Source organism: Bos taurus, chromosome 2, assembly GCF_002263795.3.
Source record: "Bos taurus isolate L1 Dominette 01449 registration number 42190680 breed Hereford chromosome 2, ARS-UCD2.0, whole genome shotgun sequence".
In the NCBI taxonomy this organism is placed as follows: Eukaryota; Metazoa; Chordata; class Mammalia; order Artiodactyla; family Bovidae; genus Bos; species Bos taurus.
In genome coordinates, this window is record NC_037329.1 from 5,830,856 (window position 1) to 5,851,047 (window position 20,192).

Genomic DNA, 20,192 nt, shown 5'->3' on the forward strand with positions numbered 1-20,192 from the left:
CATCACCAATGCATTTGGCTCAGAAACTAACGAATATACAGTGCCGTGGCGGTTCAAGTTTTACAAAGGAGACAAAAGCCTCAAAAGATGAGGAGTGCAATGGCCTGCCATAGGCAGCTGACAACAACCAAGAACCGTCATCGAAGTTGTGAAAGAACTCAACGTTGACCATTCTGTGGTCATTTAGTATTGAAGCAAATTGGAAAGGTGAAAAAGCTCCATAAGTGGTTGCCTCATGAGCTGACCAAAAATTTTAAAAAATCGTTCTGAAGTGTCATCTCAAAGTCTGCAAAATAGCAAGCCGTTTCTCCATCAGATTGTGACAAAAAGTGGATTTTATATGACAGCTGGTGATGGCCATCTCAAGGGTTGACCGAGAAGCTCCAAAGCACTTCCCAAAGCCCCAGATTTGCACCAAAAAGATCATGGTCACTGGTGGTCTGCTGCCAGTCTGATCCACTACAGCTTTCTGAATCCTGGTGAAACCATTACCTTTGAGAAGTATGCTCAGCAAATTGATGAGATGCAGTAAAAACTGCAATGACTGCAGTTGGCATTGGTCAACAGAAGGGGCCCAGTTCTTCCCCGTGACAACGCCCGACAGCATGCCGCATAATCAACGGTTCACGAGTTGAACAAATTGGGCTCTGAAGTTTTGCCTCAGTAGCCAGATTCACCTGACCTTGCATCAACTGACTACCCTTTCTTCAAGCATCTCGACAACTTTTTGCAGGTAAAAGCCTTCCACAACCAGCAGGAAGCAGAAAATGCTTTCCAAGAGTTAACTGAATCCTGAAGAGAGGGTTTTTATGCTACAGGAATAAACAGATTTATTTCTCATTGGCAAAAATGTGTTGACTGTAATCATTATTATTTTTATTAATAAAGATGTTTTAAGCCTAGTTAAAACGATTTCAAGTTCACGGTCCGAAACTGCAATTACATTGCACCAATGAATAAATGTTACTTCTTGACCACATACAGGTTTCTCAGGAGACATGTAAGGTGGTCTGGTATTCCCATCTCTAAGAATTTTCCACAGTTTGTTGTGACCCACACAGTCAAAAGCTTTAGCGTAGTCAATGAAGCAGATTTTTTTCTGGAATTCACTTGCTTTTTTTACTATCCAATGGACATTGGCAATTTGATCTCTGGTTCCTCTGCCTTTTCTAAACCCAGCTTGTACATCTGGAAGTTCTTGGCTCACATACTGCTGAAGCCTAGCTTGAAAGATTTTGAGCATTGCTAGCAGAGCCTGGTGGGCTGCCATCTATGGGGTCGCACAGAGTCGGACACGACTGAAGCGACTTAGCAGCAGCAGCAGCAGGTGAAATGAGAGCAACTGCATGGTAGTTGAAACATTCTTTGGCATTGCCCTTCTTGGGGATTGGAATGAAAACTGACCATTTCCAGTCCTGTGGCCACTACTGAGTTTTCCACATTTACTGGCATATTGAGTGCAGCACTTTAATGGCATCATCTTTTTAGGATTTTAGATAGCTCAGCTGGAATTCTGTTACCTCCACTAGCATTGTTCATAGTAATACTTCTTAAGGCCCACTTGACTTCACACTCCAGGATGTCTGGCTCTAGGTGAGTGACCTCATCACCATGGTTATCCGGGTCATTAGGACCTTTTCTATATAGTTCTGTGTATCTTGTCACCTCTTCTTTATCTCTTATGCTTCTATTAGGTCCTTACCATTTCTGTCCTTTATCATGCCCATTCTTGCATGAAATGTTCCCTTGGTATTTCCTGAAGAGATCGCTAGTCCTTCCCATTCTACTGTTTTCCTCAATTTCTTTGCATTGTTGATTTAAGAAGGCCTTCTTATCTCCCCTTGCTATTCTCTGGAAGTCTGTATTCAGTTGGATACACTACTCTTTCTCCTTTGCCTTTGCCTTCTCTTCTTTCGTCAGCTTTTTGTAAAGCCTCCTCAGATAACCACTTTGCTTTTTTGCGTTTCTTTTTCTGTGGGATGGTTTTGGTCACTGCTTCCTGTACAATGTTATGAACCTCCATCCATAGTTCTTCAGGCACTCTGAATATCAGATCTAATCCCTTGAATCTACTTGCACTTCCACTGTATAATCATAAGGGATTTGATTTCGGTCGTACCTGAATGGCCTAGTGGTTTTCCATACTTTCCTCAATTTAAGTCTGAAGTCTGCAATAAGGTGCTCATGATCTGAGCTGGTCAGGTTCAGGTTTTGTTTTTGCTGACTACAGTACAGAGGCTCTCCATCTTCAGCTGCAGAGAATAGAATCCATCTGATTTTGGTACTGACCATCTGGTGATGTCCATGTACAGAGGCATCTCTTGGGTTGTTGGGAAAGGGTGTTTGCTAAGACCACCATGTTCTTTTGACAAAACTCTGTTAGCCTTTGCCCTGATTCATTTTGTACTCCAACACCAAACCTGCTTGTTATTCCTGGTAACTCTTGACTTTCTACTTTTACACTCCAGTCCCCTATGATGAAAATGACCTCTTTTTTGGGTGTCAGTTCTAGAAGATGTTGTAGGTCTTCATCAGTTCTGTAGCTCAGTCATGTCCGACTCTTTGAGACCCCATGGACTACAGCACAGCAGGCTTCCCTGTCCATCACCAACTCCTGGAGCTTGCTCAAACTTATGTCCATCAAGTCGGTGACACAATCCAACCATCTCATCTTCTGTCGTCCCCTTCTCCTCCCGCCTTCAATCTTTCCCACCATCAGGATCTTTTGCAATGAATCAGTTCTTCACATCAGGTGGCCAAAGTATTGGAGTTTCAGCTTCAACATCAGTCCTTCCAATGAATATTCAGGACCGATTTCCTTTAGGATGGACTGGTTGGATGTCCTTGCAGTCTAAGGGACTCTCAGGAGTCTTCTCCAACACCACAGTTCAAGTATCATTTCTTCAGTGCTCAGCATTCTTTATAGTCCAACTCTCACATCCATACATAACTACTGGAAAAAACATAGGTTTGACTAGACGGACCTTTGTTGGCAAAGTAATGTCTCTGCTTTTTAATTATGCTGTCTAGGTTGGTCACAGCTTTTCTTCTAAGTAGCAAGCATCTTTTAATTTCATGGCTGCAGTCACCTTCTGCAGTGATTTTGGAGCCCAAGAAAATAAAGTCTGTCACTATTTCCATTGTTTCCCCATCTGTTTGCCATGAAGTGATGGGACCAGATGCCATGATCTTAGTTTTTGTAGGTCTTCATCAGTTCAGTTGCTCAGTCATGTCTGATTCTGTGCGACCCCATGGATGGACTGCAGCACTCCCGGCTGTTCTTCACCATTTCCCATAGTTTGCTCAAACTCATGTCCATCTAGTCACTGATGCCATCCAACCATCTCATCCTCTGTCATCCTCTTCTTCTTTGAATGTTGAGTTTTAAGCCAACTTTTTCATTTTCCTCTTTCACTTTCATCAAGAGGTTCTTTAGTTCTTCTTCACTTTCTGCCATAAGGATGGTGTCATCTGCATATCTGAGGTTATTGATATTTCTCCCAGCAATCTTGATTGTAGCTTATGCTTCATCCAACTTGGCATTTTGCATGATGTACTCTGCATATAAACTAAATAAACAGGGTGATAATATACAGCCTTGATGTACTCCTTTCCCAATTTGGAACCAGTTCCATGTCCAGTTCTGTTGTTCCATGTCCAGTTTTAAGTTGCTTCTTGACCTGCATACAGGTTTCTCAGGAGGCAGGTAAGGTAGTCTTATATTCCCATCTCTTGAAGAATTTTCCACATTATGTTGTGATCCACACAGTCAAAGGCTTTGGCATAGTCAATAAAGCAGAAATAGATGTTTATATGGAACTCTCTTGTTTTTTTGATGATCCATTTTCAATGTTGGCAATTTGATTTCTGGTTCCTCTGTCTTTTCTAAATCTAACTTGAACATCTGGAAGTTCACAGTTCATGTACTATTGAAGTCTGGCTTGGAGAATTTTGAGCATTACTTTGCTAGCATGTGAGATGAGTGCAGTTGTATGGTAGTTTGAATGTTCTATGGCATTGTCTTTCTTTGAGATTGGAATGAAAACTGACCTTTTTCAGTCCTGTGGCCACTGCAGAGTTTTCCAAATTTGCTGGCATATTGAGTGCAGCACTTTCACAGCATCATCTTTCAGGATTTGAAATAGCTCAACTGGAATTCCATCACCTCCACTAGCTTTGTTCGTAGTGATGCTTCCTAAGGCCCACTTGACTTCACATTCCAGGGTGTCTGGCTCTAGGTGAGTGATCACACCATCGTGGTTATCTGGGTCATGAAGATCTTTTTTGTACAGTTCTGTGTATTCTTGCTACCTCTTAATATCTTCTGCTTCTGTAAGGTCCATACCATTTCTGTCCTTTACTCTGCCTATCTTTGCATGAAATGTTCCCTTGGTATCTCTAATTTTCTTGAAGAGATCTCAGGTCTTTCTCATTCTACTGTTTTCCTCTATTTCTTTGCACTGATCACGGAGGAAGGCTTTCTTATCTCTCCTTGCTATTCTTTGGAACTCTGCATTCAGATGGGTTTATCTTTCCTTTTCTTCTTTGCCTTTAGCTTCTCTTCTTTTCTCAGCTATTTGTAAGGCCTCCTCAGACAACCATTTTGCCTTTCTGAATTTCTTTTTCTTGGGGATGGTCTTGATCACTGCCTCCTGTACAATGTCACGAACCTCTATCCATAGTTCTTCAGGCAACCTATCAGATCTAAAGCCTTGGGTCTATTTGTCACTTCTACTTTGTAATCGTAAGCTCTAGACAGTCAGCAAAAACAAGGCCTGGAGTTGACTGTGCCTCAGTTCATGAACTCCTTATTGCAAAATTAAGAGTTAAATTGAAGAAAGTAGGGAAAAACCTCTAGACCATTCAGGTATGACCTAAATGAAATCCTTTATGATTATACAGTAGGTCTCTATAGAACTGGTCAACTTTAGCTTCTTCAGCATCAGCGGTTGACCATAATAGAATAAACATTATTTTCACTGGGTACATTAGATTATATGCCTTGAGAAATACCACAATAATTTTTCTTATGTATGTTTCAGTAATCATTTAAAGTAGGTTGTTTTTTAACTAGAAAGATGAGCTAGATGATTAGAGGCATACTTAATTAATTTCAACAGAATTCAAATGAAATATTTGCTTTATCGGGCTTAACAACTACAGTACCTTAGATAATGCCAGCCTTCTCCAAATTGAACAATGCCTGGATAGAATCTTGATTATAAATGTTGACAGTAGTATACAATTTAAATATTATAATATATATATATATCTATTTAAACAAAAATTTTTAAAGATGCTGCTAACGCTAACTTTTCAGATATGACTGTTTTTTCATTAGCACTTAGGGAAAAACCTCAAAACTATTCCAATAAATAAAATGAAATTCATTCAAAATCAATTCTAATTAATAACCAGCATAGATTTTGGAAGTCATTTCTTAAAGATGAATCATCAAAGACCTGAAACCACATGAGATGGTTTTAAATTAATTTTAATGGTGATGCCAACTCGATTGTTATGTCTGTGTTTCAGCAATCAATTACAGGATTTACAAGGAGACACAGATGGGTCTACGTATTTATATGATGCTCAGTGTGTCTGACTCTTTGCAACCTCATAGACTAGCCCGCCAAGCTCCTCTGTCCATGGGGATTCTCCTGGCAAAAACAGTGGAGTGGGTTGCCATGCTCTCCTCCAGGGGATCTTCCCAACCCAGGGATCAAACCCAGGTCTCCCACGTTGCAGGCGGATTCTTTACCATCTAAGCCATCAGGGAAGCCCTTTATGTTACCAAATGGTAACAATGTATTTTTGCTATAATTCTATATCAAATATAATTCTAGCAGTTATTCTCTTAAATGTGAAGGCTTGGACACACACAAAATCTTTCAATAATAAAGAGTTTGTTTTCTTTCTTTTTTTTCCAGTCCTAAGGCAATGGCACCCCACTCCAGTACTCTTGCCTGGAAAATCCCATGGGCGGAGGAGCCCGGTAGGTGGCAGTCCATGGGGTCACGAAGAGTCAGACATGACTGAGCAACTTCACTTTCACTTTTCACTTTCATGCATTGGAGAAGGAAATGGCAACCCACCCCAGTGTTCTTGCCTGGAGAATCCCAAGGATGGGGGAGCCTGGTGGGCTGCCGTCTATGGGGTCGCAGAGTCGGACACGACTGAAGCGACTTAGCAGCAGCAGCAGCAGCAGCAGTGTGTATACTGGCAACCCACTCCAGTGTTCTTGCCTGGAGAATCCCAGGGATGGGGGAGCCTGGTGGGCTGCCGTCTATGGGGTCGCACAGAGTCGGACACGACTGAAGTGACTTAGCAGCAGCAGTAGCAAGGGCTTTCTAAAACTTTGAGTCTTTTAGGATAATTAAAGCATTTTCCAGCAGGATGACTGAAAATTAGGATACTTTTAAACTAAATTTGTTGGCTGGTATTAAGTGGCAGTTATAAAAAACTCTCTGTAGTTAGAATCCTAGAGTTTCCTTATTGCTTTGGGGGACTGATTAGATAATTGGAAACTACATTCTTTAAAGCAACTCAGGGCTTTAACTGAAGGGAAAAATAGTAAAGCATTTAGAGAAAAAATTTTCTCTGGTACTAAAAGCAGAAGAATGAAAGCAATTCTGTCTATATGCTCCAACATTTTCCAAGGTAGATGTAGAATTAAAATTGGTTCATCTGAAATACCTTATTTCAAAATATCATGTAAGTGGAAGAATCCATATTACTTCCAAGAACTAGCAAATCTAAATCCACAAGAGAGCATTCGGTTGATAACAACACCTTGTATACAAAAGACTATTGTGGAGTTGTAGTTCTTGTTCTTAAACTAATGCAGACTTCTAGTAATTCTATTAATAATCTGAAACACTTGCCAATATTTTTACTACACTTGTGTTCTAGTCCTCTAACTTTGAATCATAAAGCAATCTAAAAATCTAAAAAAAGAATCCATTTTCCATATTTGTAAAATTGTATTTTAGGTATAAAAAAACTTTCCTTTAAAATTTAAAGGGTAAGAGATATCATAAGCAGGAAAAAGAAAAGGTTTCTTATGTGCTTGCCTTTTTATTAGATAACTATGAAAAGGAATAGGTGATTATTCTCTACATAATGAAATAAGCTAATGTATTCAGTGGCATGGGTAAATATGTTTATGCTAGAGTTACCCATTTTTAAACCTTGTAGTATGAGATAACTAAGTTGGTGGATCAAACAGGACAAATTAAAAGATGTTACCTCCCTGACTGATAATAGTAACAAAAGCACATGAACTGATTCTCCTTGCAATATGTATTACTCTTCCTTGACAACTCGTCATCAAACCACTGGTAACTTTGAGTGGCAATTCAACACCAACTCACATAACAGGTGCTTAATAAAGGTGTTTGGCAATTCAACACCATAGGTTAACTGACAACTAGTGATTCTCCAAGATCACACAGGTCATGGAAACTTAGCTTCTCAGCCTTTTCCCCTTCCCTGGGTCCCTCAGGATCACCTTCAAGGCTAACAGAAATTTAGAGATACTTTCACACCACCTGCTGCCAGGACCTTAGCTGTTTGTGAATACACTACATTTCAGTAACCTTGAACCACTGGAAAGAATTAAGATGAATGTTTAACTTTTCCCATTAATAATGATAATTTTTAAGTCTGTGGTGGCTTAGTGGTAAAGAACCTGCCTGCCAATGCAAGAGACGTGGGTTCAATCCCTGGGTCGGGAAGACTCCCTGGAGAAGGAAATGGCAATCCACTCCAGTATTCTTGCCTGGGAAGTCCCACGGACAGAGGAACCTGGCGGGCTACATCCATGGGATCACAAAAAGAGTCGGACATGACTTAGTGACTAAACAACAACAACAATAATTTCCATTAATGTTATTACAGCAGCTTACTCTACCAGAACTGTGCTAAGTATTTTATATAGCATTATCTCATCTGTTGTTCTTAGTAACAGTTACCATTTTTTTCTTCATTTTCCAAAAGGGAAACCAAGGGACAGAGATTAAAGTGCCTTCTCCAAAGTGATACAGACATCAGGGTAGTGGAACAGAATTTGAAGCACTTCAGTGCTTAAGAAATAAACTGTACCTTCTCATAACTATTGAAAATATTCCATAATAGTGTGTGTTAGCCGCTCAGTCGTGTCCAACTCTTTGTGACCCTATGGACTGGACCCCGCCAGACTCCTCTGTCCATGGGGTTTTCCAGGCAAGAATATTGGAGTGGGTTGCCATTTCCTTCTCTTTATTATTCTATAATAAAGGTAATCATCTAATTTGAGAGGTTTTATTGATAATATCAAACATGCCCAACAACCTATCAATTTTTTTCAAGTATATTCTCACTACCTTCCTCTCTTCCCTTCTAAAAGTGCTCAGAGCACACATAATATCGAGTTTTTTATCTGCCCCAGAGAACTCCATACCTTATAATACTCAACATTCCCACCTGATTCTGCCACATGAAGTTCAAGATTGTTCAGTCTTGGCTCACAAACATGCTCTATTACAATGCATGGCAGGTATGAACAAGAAAAAAAATCCTTCTTCCCAAGTAGACAGCTGCTCTTTGTACAATGCTGCTTGGCTTGGGGAAATCACATCATAATGGCAGGGAGGGGTGAGAACTGACAAAGCACTGGGGAACTAGGGTGGTTTTGTTTTTCTTGCTCTGTCACTGACATGCGCTTACTCAACAAAACAGACACATCCCTTTAGCACTGGCACACTAGATCACCTGTGACAAACCTTTTCCATGCACGGACCAAAGCAGACATTTCAATTAGTTCACTGGACCATTCAAACGTTGAGATTAAAAGACGTTTCTGAGAGATCAACGTGGTGAAAATCAGTAAGAGACTCTTCTTCAAAAAACAACACAAGAAAAAGAAAAACCAAACAGAACCTCCGTTGGGCAGGCAATAAAAAAAGGAGTCAGTACTGGTTACGGCCGTGCTGCTGTGGTGAGAGACAGGCCTCGGAGCCTTAGTGGTCTCACCCACTGCGCGGTTTCTTGCCTTGCTCACGTCAAGTCCAGTGGGCAAGGAGCCCCTCAGGGCCCCGAGGCGGGCTCACTGCTGCGCTCCACACACGGGCACCTGGGCAGCAGTGCCCGGTGGAGGAGGGAGGAGAAGATGACACGGGGAAGCCTTTAGAGGGGGTTTACAAGCGACACGTCATTCCTGCTTACTACCAGTCAGTCATCTGCTCATACCTAACTGCTAGGGAGACAGGCAGGTGGAGTCCAGCATGTGTCTATGAAGAAAGGGACACAGCAGGTAAACAGCAAGCCAGTCTCTCTGCCGAAGTCAGGGCCACCAACAGCAAGGGACCTTCCAAAGAGAGAAGAGGACCCCACCAAGAACAGTGGTCCTAGCAGAAGCTTCAAGAACCTTCTGTGTCTTACATGAAGGTAACTTTATGAATGGCAGGCGACAATCGATGCTCCCAAGCCCACCAACATACTTAAGAAACCGCTGCAAGAATCTGCTTCATTTATTCCTTCACGAGCACTTACCGAGCAGCCAGACTAGGTGCCAGAGGCCCTGCTCTGCACTGAGACTGTGGCGATACACAGAACATATCTCTAAGCACTACAGAGCTTACAGTCTCGCGGATGGAAGGGGATAGGATGCACTTGAAGGAGGAGCTGACCGAGCTCCCTGAGGAGAATGAACAGGCTAGGGCCTGGCTCAGGGCTTCACACACACTGGCAACTGAGCAAAAGAGCTGGAATGAAACTCAGCAGGCAGTGGCCTGCGGGCTGGGATATGAGGAAAAAGCATTTGTGGAAAAAAGGTACCCTGGGTAAGGATGGAGAAAACTAACTCCCATGTGTGAGTGAAAGTGGAAAGCAGAAATGAAGCTTCTATAAACTTCACTTTGCAAAAAAAAAAAAAAAAAAGACTTATAAGTTGCTTTTAAAAAAAAAAAAAGGGTCTGTAGTTAATACACCAATGTTTTGGGGGCCTTTGTGAATTTTACATGCTGGCATAATAACCTTGCGTGTGTGCTAAGTTGCTTCAGTCATGTCCGATTCTTGGTGACCCCACGCACTATAGCCCAGGCTCCTCTGTCCATAGGATTCTCCGGGCAAGAGTACTGGAGTGGGATAGCATGCCCTTCTCCGGGGGATCTTCATGACCCAGGAATCAAACTCGAGTCTCTTACCTTTCCTGCATTGGCAAGCAGGTACTAAATCACTAGCGCCACCTGGGAAGTTATTATACCCTTCAGCTCAGATCAGTTCAGTCGCTCAGTCCTGTCTGACTCTTTGCGACCCCATGAACCACAGCACGCCAGGCCTCCCTGTCCATCACCAACTGCCAGAGTTTACCCAAACTCATGTCCATTGAATCCGTGATGCCATCCTATCATCTCACCCTCTGTCATCCCCTTCTCCTGCTCTCAATCTCTCCCAGCATCAGGGTTGTTTCAAATGAGTCAGCTCTTTGCATCAGGTGGCCAAAGTATTGGAGTTTCAGCTCAGCATCAGTCCTTCCAATGAATACCCAGGACCGATCTCCTTTAGGATGAACTGGTTGGATCTCCTTGCAGTCCAAGGGACTCTCAAGAGTCTTCTCCAACACCACAGTTCAAAAGCATCAATTCTTTGGTGCTCAGCTTTCTTTATAGTCCAACTGTCACATCCATAAGTGACGACTGGAAAAACCATAGCCTTGACTAGACGGACCTCTGTCAGCAAAGTAATGTCTCTGCTTTTTAATATGCTGTCTAGGTTGGTCATAACTTTCCTTCCAAGGAGTAAGCGTCTTTTAATTTCATGGCTGCAGTCACCATCTGCAGTGATTTTAGAGCCCCAAAAATAAAGTCAGCCACTATTGCCACTGTTTCCCCATCTATTTGCCATGAAGTGATTGGGACCAGATGCCATGATCTTAGTTTTCTGAATGTTGAGCTTTAAGCCAACATTTTACTCTCCTCTTTCACTTTCATCAAGAGGCTCTTTAGTTCCTCTTCACTTTCTGCCATAAGGGTGGTGTCATCTGCATATCTGAGGTTATTGATATTTCTCCTGGCAATCTTGATTCCAGCTTGTACTTCTTCCAGCCCAGCATTTCTCATGATGTACTCTGCATATAAGTTGAATAAGCAGGGTGACAATATATAGCCTTGACATACTCCTTTTCCTATTTGGAACCAGTCTGTTGTTCCATGTCCAGTTCTAACTGTTGCTTCCGGACCTGCATACAGGTTTCTCAAGAGGCAGGTCAGGTGGTCTGGTATTTCCATCTCTTGAAGAATGTTCCATAGTTTATTGTGATCCACACAGTCAAAGGCTTTGGCATAGTCAATAAAGCAGAAATAGATGTTTTTCTGGAACTCTCTTGCTTTTTCCATGATCCAGTGGATGTTGGCAATTTGATCTCTGGTTCCTCTGCCTTTTCTAACACCAGCTTGAACATCTGGAAGTTCATGGTTCATGTATTGCTGAAGCCTGGCTTGGAGAATTTTGAACATTACTTTACCAGCGTGTGAGATGAGTGCAACTGTGTGGTAGTTTGAGCATTCTTTGGCATTGCCTTTCTTTGGGATTGGAAAGAAAACTGACCTTTTCCAGTCCTGTGGCCACTGCTGAGTTTTCCAAATTTGCTGACATATTGAGTGCAGCACTTTCACAGCATCATCTTTTAGGATTTGAAATAGCTCAACTGGAATTCCATCACCTCCACTAGCTTTGTTCGTAGTGATGCTTTCTAAGGCCCACTTGACTTCACATTCCAGGATGTCTGGCTCTAGGTGAGTGATCACACCATCGTGATTAACTGGGTCATGAAGATCTTTTTTGTACAGTTCTTCTGTGTATTCTTGCCACCTCTTCTTGATATCTTCTGCTTCTGTTAGGTCCATACCATTTCTGTCCTTTATTGAGCCCATCTTTGCCTTAAATGTTTCCTAGTATCTCTGATTTTCTTATTTTTTAATTATTTTTTTTTAATTAAAAAAATTTTTAATTTTATTTTTAAACTTTACAATATTGTATTAGTTTTGCCAAATATCGAAATGAATCCGCCACAGGTATACATGTGTTCCCCATCCTGAACCCTCCTCCCTCCCCATACCTTCCCTCTGGGTCGTCCCAGTGCACCAGCCCCAAGCATCCAGTATCGTGCATCGAACCTGGACTGGCGACTCGTTTCATACATGATATTATACATGTTTCAATGCCATTCTCCCAAATCTCCCCACCCTCTCCCTCTCCCAGAGTCCACAAGACTGATCTATATATCAGTGTCTCTTTTGCTGTCTCGTACACAGGGTTATTGTTACTATCTTTCTAAATTCCATATATATGTGTTAGTATACTGTATTGGTGTTTTTCTTTCTGGCTTACTTCACTCTGTATAATAGGCTCCAGTTTCATTCATCTCATTAGAACCGATTCAAATGTATTCTTTTTAATGGCTGAGTAATACTCCATTGTGTATATGTACCACTGCTTTCTTATCCATTCATCTGCTGATAATCTCTAGTCTTTCTTGTTTTATTGTTTTCCTGTATTTCTTTGCATGGATCACTGAATAAGGCTTTCTTATCTCTCCTTGCTATTCTTTGGAAGTCTGCATTCAGATGGGTATGTCTTTCCTTTTCTCCTTTGCTTTTCACTTCTCTTCTTTTCACGCTTGGCATATCTTGAAACAAGTTTGAGAAGCCTGCCAGCACACACTGCTGTGTGTAAGGTCGAGACTGAAAAGCACTATGTCCCAGTTGTTCAGTGTCTCCTCATAGCAGCCTCCCAGAAGAACTTCTTTATTGCAGAGCTTGTAAACATTTCACTTCCCCGAAGATAACTTTAAAAACCTGTTCACTGACTAGTCACTTATGGCAAGGCTTTAATGCATAGTCGCAATTTAACTTTTTAGAGTAGGATTTTCTAAATTATATTTCTCCTGGTCCTAATTTTTATGATAATTCTTTGTTTTACTTTATTGCATATTATTTAACATTTATTGAAAGCTAACTATGTGCCAGGTAATATGCTAAATACTTTGCATAAATTAATTTATTTAACACTCATTTCAGCCTGATCTGTGGCACAAAAGTCTAAGAGGCTTAGAGTGAGTGATTAAGCAGTTTGTGTAAAGGACACAGACCTACAGGTAGGGGAGCTGGCAAGATGATCTAATTCAAGCACTGTATGGTTTCCAGATTATTGCATATTTTGGTATGCTGTCTCAAATAATATACAGGACAATGTAGGAGCATAAATAAGTAAATAATTAAGACGCACTGATGTTTTTAGAAAGACGCAGTGGATGGCAGGATGGCATCCTAGGGGAAAAGCTATCATATTAAAGATTCAACTTTTAAATTTAGTTTTCAGCTTTTCTTCCCATATTTGTAAGTCTCTGAGACAGAACCTCCTGTATTATTCAAAAGCTTTAATAATTAGAAAACATCAACTACATTTCATCTCTCAGGGGACTGTGAAACCAGAAAAAAAGCATTTATAGTATGTCTTCCTATGACCATGTCTCTTTGAAGAATTCAAAAAGCATAAGATGTGGTCTTTGCTCTTAAGGGTTAAAACCAAGTCAGGAAGTAATATTTGTTCCATAAAATAACTGGGTAACAAGTAAGTGCTAAACTGTAACACAGTCCCTAAGTTTGAGAACAGTTCAGAAAAGGAAGAGCTAAATGTCAGATGCAATTTGCCAGCAAAGCATTCTTGGGGCAGGAGATATTTAAATTCTAAAGGGACAAAATAATGTCTATTTTGAAGATGTTATGTATTAATAAGAACTTTCAGTAACTGTAAAGCATGGGCACGATAAAGAATAAAACTGCTCTGTTACAATTTATAAGATTCTTTTGATTAAAAATTCACAGTAACATCAATGACCTCCGTATGTCAGTCTACCCACTGAAATATCAAGAGCATTCTGTATATATTATGTATTCATGTGACAAGCTACTTGTGTTTCAAGAGTTAAGTCAGACAGAAAATTTCCAATATGGATGATAGCAGCCTAGAATCACAGCTAGAATTTCCACTGTCAGATAAGGACCACATAGCTAATATTTCATAATTCCGCACTCTACCAGAACATGAGAGGAGAGGAAACGTGATTCTCACTTGGCTGAGCAGGCATACTAAACAAGAAGGTAAAGCTTCATGAATGTCAGTTCAAGCCTTCCTACTGGTGACATTAAAAAACTATCTTCTATCAAAATCTTAACCCACATCTTACTGATCAAGCGTCCTGCAGACGAGGAACCAACACAGACCTCATTTTCACAGTTCAGTGCTCGAGCCATTAAGGTGAGCACCACAGAAGGACCTCTTCAGTTACAGCAGTCCTGGTCTGGCCTTCTTCTCCTTAAATACATTTTAATAGCAAGAATAATTTGGATCACATGCATCTCTAAGTCTTGCAAGGGTTTATAACTAATACCCACATAAAAATGAGCATAACAAATCTGACCTTGATTTTTTTTTTGACCTTGATTTTTATCAAAAGTGTATACTCCTGCTCACAATCAAGAATATATTTAAATGCTTCTCATACAGAAGGAGAAAAACCTATGGGTTTTGAAAATGAGATCTTTAAATAAATATAAACTATCCCACCCCTTCCACTGCAACCAGCAATGCTCTGAGGCACTTAGACTCACCATCTCTTTTTAAATTAAATTACAGGCTCCTTACCACCGACTACCAGTTGGTAAAGAATTGGCCTGCAATGCAGGAGACCTGGGTTCCATCCCTGGGTCAGGAAGAGTCCCCTTGAGAAAGAAATGGCAACCCACTCCAGTATTCTTGCCTGGAGAATCCCATGGACAGAGGAGCCTGGCAGGCGACAGTCCATGGGGTCAGAGAGTCTAACATGACTTAGCTACTAAACCACCACAGGCTCTTTATGAGTAGAAAATGTATCTTTCTGCTGCTTTACATGGTAGCACCAGTTGCCTACTGAACAACACATTTGCTGCAAGAGACACTGGCTACTATATGTAAGAAAGAGCAGGGAAAAGAAACATGCTCGTGATCCCCAACAGTGTCCAACAGTCTTACCTCTATCCCCAGATAGTTACCCACATGGCCTCTTTCCTAGGGGCCTAGAGGAGAAGAAATATGCTTTATCCCCATCCCATCTGCCAATTATTACCAGCATGGCCTGAGGAACCAAATGCTAAGATGATGATAAACAGCTTCCAGGAATGTGGAATAACAAGGCATCCTCCATCAGTTACAGGCAGCCCCAAAAAGGAAGAGAGGAGCAGCCCGAGATATGGGTTCAAGCATACCCCTTGTCTCTGCCCCTTTGGTTGCTCAGAGGGTGCTGGTTCTCATGGTGTTTGTGGAACGAGGCAAGGGGTGAGAGGGACGATGAGGAGCCAGCCCTCGCCTCTTTTTTTTTAAGAAGACCCTCTCGTGTGGCTCGGGGGAAGAATTAAAGAGTGCAAGTGCTGTCGTGAGTATTAGGGTGAAAGCCAACCTCCCCCACCCCACCCTCCCCTCCTATGGCTGGGTCTTTGGAAACTGTCAGGTAGCAGTTCCTGCCACGGGGTTACGGGGCATCTATCGTGACAGCGGGCTTGGCCTGTAATTAAATCGTTCCTGCTTTGTCATCATTTCTTGTCTGACTGCATCACCATTAGAGCTGCCTAAAGCACCAGGACTTGACAGTCATTTGGACAAGCCTTGCAAATATGCAAGAATCCAGACTGGAAAACAACCCTGTTCACTCAGAAGTGTGTTCCTAAAACGCAGGATTTACTCCACATAGATAATCCACTGTTTTCCGTGGCAGGCACGGGTCAAAGGCAAGGGAGACTGTGGTGTACAGCCAAAACACTCAGGCCTCACTTCCGCCAGGGGATGGACCCGTCCCCTCCAGGCTTAGACACAGAGAGCACTGTGGAGCCAGTCCCAGAGCCCTGTTAGATGAGGAGGCTCTTTGTATTTACAGATTCCCCCTTTTTACTTACTTCAGATCAGTAACTAGGTCTCTGCTGGCACAAGGTGAAATAAAATCAAACACAGAGGTATAAACTGCAGCCTGCCACAGGAGGCAGGGTGACCTGGAAATTTATATTTCCAGGTAGGAAATATAAATATAGCCGGAGAGGCATGTATGTACAATTTATAAAACCACGTCCTGGGTCAGCAGCTGAGGACGACAAACCCACCGAGCCCTCGCCAGGGTCTCCCACTCGGGTTCCCGGGAGGCTAGTCTGCTCCGCACAGACTGCTTCGGCAGGGGGCTCTGCTCTAAGCCAGCATCTCCACTTCTCTTTAGGTCCCTGGCTGGAGTCCTAGTCCCCCTTCAACATCCTGCTCACCTATGATCTCCTTGGGGAATCTTTTAACAATATCTCCATCCTCCCACTCTCTGCTTCACAAAGCTGATCATTCCCTCTCTGCAGCATCTCTGGTACCTGGCACATTGCTCCTGATCCATCTAACACACAGGGTAGCAGGCATGTGTTTACACAACTGCCTTCCAGAACAGTTGGCGAGACCTTGAGGGCTAAGTTAATACATTGTTTTTTAATTCCATTCCTAGCACCCGGCATCCTGCTTGACTTGTGGTGGCTGTTAAACATTTCTTTGATAAATTAACAGGAGAAAAAGTGTCTCGATTCACAACAGCATTTGTTTTCTTCCCTCTTAAAAAATTCTTGTTATAAATATCTTCTTTAATCATAAAAAAAAAAAAACTTCTCTCATTAGCTCTATTTTCTTAAGTCACTAACGCAAACCATCTTTTTTCATCTAATTCATATTAAATTAAAAGGAGAGAAAAAAGTACATGCATGTATTATTATGACAGGTATACTGGGTTTTTTTGTTTGTTTGTTTCATTTCTTAGATAAGGGTCTGCACCTGATATCATACCAATAAATAAAGTAGTTAAACCAGGTGCACATCCTCCTCATAGAACAGAGTAGGAATTAGAGGTGGAATTCCTAAGAACTGTGTTGCATATATCTTGTTATCATTGCACATTTCTTTCCTGCATTTCATATTTTGTGCTTTTTCTTATATGACAGAACACTGAGATGTATGCTCCACCTTAAGACTCTTCAAGAGTTCTCATGATTACAAACAATTTCTTACAAGACCAAATTTCCATTTTATATATATATATATATATTTATAAATAGAATCTGTTTTCATCATTTATACCACTGCATCAGACCTGTGAAAAACATCTTTAAAGTGTGTACATACTTGAATTTTATAATTATCATATGACTATAAATTATGTCTCCTTTCAATTCGGATAATTTTTTTTTCTTGAAACGATGGCATTTGATGAATGACCTTGCATTTTGTACATTTCAGTTAGATATATAATTGTGAATCTTTCATCTTCTATATTATGATAGAGAATTATGTTGATGGTACTGTATTTGTATCTTCAGGGTTACGGAAAATGATAACAGCAATCAATAAAGCTAATGAAATTGTATATAGTCACAGATTATTTGGTACAATTAATGATTTAGGAGCCTGGGAGGTCCCAGAAGACCTAAATTCCAATGATGTTGTCCTGAACCTTTATTTTAATCATAATACCAATCACCAAATGGAACAGCCAAGCTGCTAACAGAGCTTCTCAGGATACAGTCTGGCTTATATAGAGCTAATGAATAGAAATCTATGTTTTCACTGTTCTTAAACCACATGGCAAGAAACTTTTTTCAAAGTTACATGTTTCAGGGAAACAGTCTAGTGAAGCAAAGAGAAGAGCTTAGGTCAGGATATTTGAGCAAAGATTTTAAAGGTTCACAGGAAAACAACAGTCTGACTGTAAAGCTTTAGTTACAAATCACTAGCTGTGATCAAAGTAACTGAAGAAATAAAATAATTATGGCAAACATTTTTATCAATTAGTTAACTGACAAAAACACCAAAATCTTTAAAACATAAATCCTCTTATATTTAAAACCACCTTTGGATGTGCACACCTCACAATTGTATGTAAGAGTTTATTGCAGAGTTCCTCTTTCTTTGTTGAATCACAGGGTGTGGGAAATAGTCCAGCTTTGTTTGGCTTGACAAACACAGAACACTCAGAGGAACTGAAGAGCCAGTCCCGCTGATGTCACCTCTTCCTTCACAACCATTTCAAACTCATATAAAACAGTGTGTCTGTCCTTCCTTTGTAGAGTCAGATGCTGAAGGCCACTGAACTTTCATGCAGTCATAACTCAGGTAGAAAAATAATCCTAACTCCAACTATTAACTTACCTTGAAGAACTTCCATGGGCAGAACAGTCCAGGCGTTTTCCAGGTAGGAAATATAAATATAGCGAGCTGTATTACAGGCCAGACCAATGTACAGAACCCTAAAAAAAAAAAAAAAGAGTCACTAGTAGAAATACAAAACATGCAAACATCAACTCCTTTTCCCCCTGCCCAGAATATCCCTGATCCAACAGATGGCTTTCCAAATTCAGGAGTGGAGAAACTAAAGGACAATTAAATGCAACCATGAACTCTTAGGAATAAGAAGACTGCTTCTAACATATCTGCTCTCAGCCTTTTCAAAATGCTTGTTAATATAAAAGCAAACGTTGCCCTTCCTGAAACTTAATTAGTCACAGAGATGATGCTTTTTTAAGATAGTCTGGGCACACTGCCATCTGTAATGACATTGCTGGCTTCCTTCCAGGTGGCTGTAGGGTAAATATGCCTAGGATTGTAACTACCTCACTATGATGGGGAAGGACAGGATAAAAATGAGAACGTATGAACATGTGGCCTCACTTGCAATACACAAGACACCGAGTAGCTTCACAAGGAGACTCTCAAGGTCATTGAAAACTATCCTCCAGTGATGAATAATAAACTACTTGGAAATCAAATACTTTTTTCCTATGAGTTCAATTGATACAAGTTCATTATTTTTAAAAAATCCATGATATCGCATGCTTATGAAATTGATAAATGCATATCAGCCTCTAGCTTTCACCCTCACAATCACCGCCACCAAAATTACAAGTGAAAACACGATGAACAAAAGCCTCAAGTGGTGAATCCAAGCACAAGGTTCCGATCTCTCTCTTCTGAGCCAGTTGGGCTGGTTTAGACGCACACGGCGGCTTCTTCTCTCTACAGAATACAGCCTGGGGGGTTTCCTTCTATTGGTTGTTTTCCATTTCTTGGGTAATTTCCAAGCTTAATACTTTTCTTGTTTTCTAAATCCAAGTGAATGAAAAGTAGAAGGTAAAAGAAGGAAACCAATCTGACGGTCAGCAGTTATTTTCCTAATTTTGCTCGACCGTGTTTTTATACCAAAATCATTCCTATAAACAATGTTCTCTTTTTCCAACACTGGATTAAGGAAAGGAAATGCTCGGAGCTATCCAGCTGGCGTTAACGGCAAATATGTGCAGAAGATGGGGGAAGGCAACAAAAGGGCTGAGGTGGTGGCAGGGGCTAGGAAACGGGTATCAGGCACGATTTGGGAGATCTTCAACGGTGAACTGGCCGGGTTATCATAACCTTTGGATTCTGTGTTCTTCTTATTTGTATGCTTTGAGGGAAAAAGTATGTCTCAAACCTGTGTGATAAAAAGTCAGCCGAGCAAACTTGCTATAAATCCGTCAACCAGGGCCCTTCTGCTAGGAAATAACAAAAAATCCACAGGCGATTAAAATGTAAAGTGCACTATACAAAAAACAAGGTACACAAATGTTTCCTTCCAGGTTCTAAGGCAGCCCTGATGTGGACATCAGCTTCACCTCACTCACGCTCAGCAAACACGCTCTATAAAGGGCCATACAGTAAACATGCTTCCAGATCTTCTGCAACTACTCAACTCTGCCTTTGTGGCGTGAAAGCAACCATAGACAAAACGTAAATGAATGAGCATCGATGGCTGTGTTCCAGTACAGATTGAATTAGGAACACTGAAATTTAAATTTCATGTCATTTTCATGTATTGCAAAATAGAAGTTTTTTTTTTTTTCAACCATCTGAAAGGGTAGAAACAATTCTTAGTTCCTGGACCCTACCAAATAGGCAGCAGGCCAGATCTGGCCCCTGGGTCACAGCTAGCCAACCTCTGACCTAGCTCATTAGTTCTGATTAACTTTGTACATCAGAGCTACTTGGGCAGGTGTTAACAACTACAGATGTCAAGGCCCATACCACTCTCAATTAGGCTGAACCCAGGCTCTGTGCTTTTAAAAGCTCCCCCG

General features: G+C 41.0%; 1 protein-coding gene across 7 annotated transcripts in view; it reads right to left on the minus strand.

Annotated features, from left to right (window-relative positions):
• Window positions 1-20,192, minus strand: part of MFSD6 (major facilitator superfamily domain containing 6) — an 89,151-nt gene that overhangs the window by 12,214 nt on the left and 56,745 nt on the right. For all 7 annotated transcript variants that reach the window (XM_005202246.5, XM_024979649.2, XM_059877719.1 and 4 more), the window contains one exon: window positions 18,238-18,335. In XM_005202246.5, coding sequence (XP_005202303.2) covers window positions 18,238-18,335 — 98 coding nt within the window. The remainder of the gene's footprint in view (window positions 1-18,237; window positions 18,336-20,192) is intronic.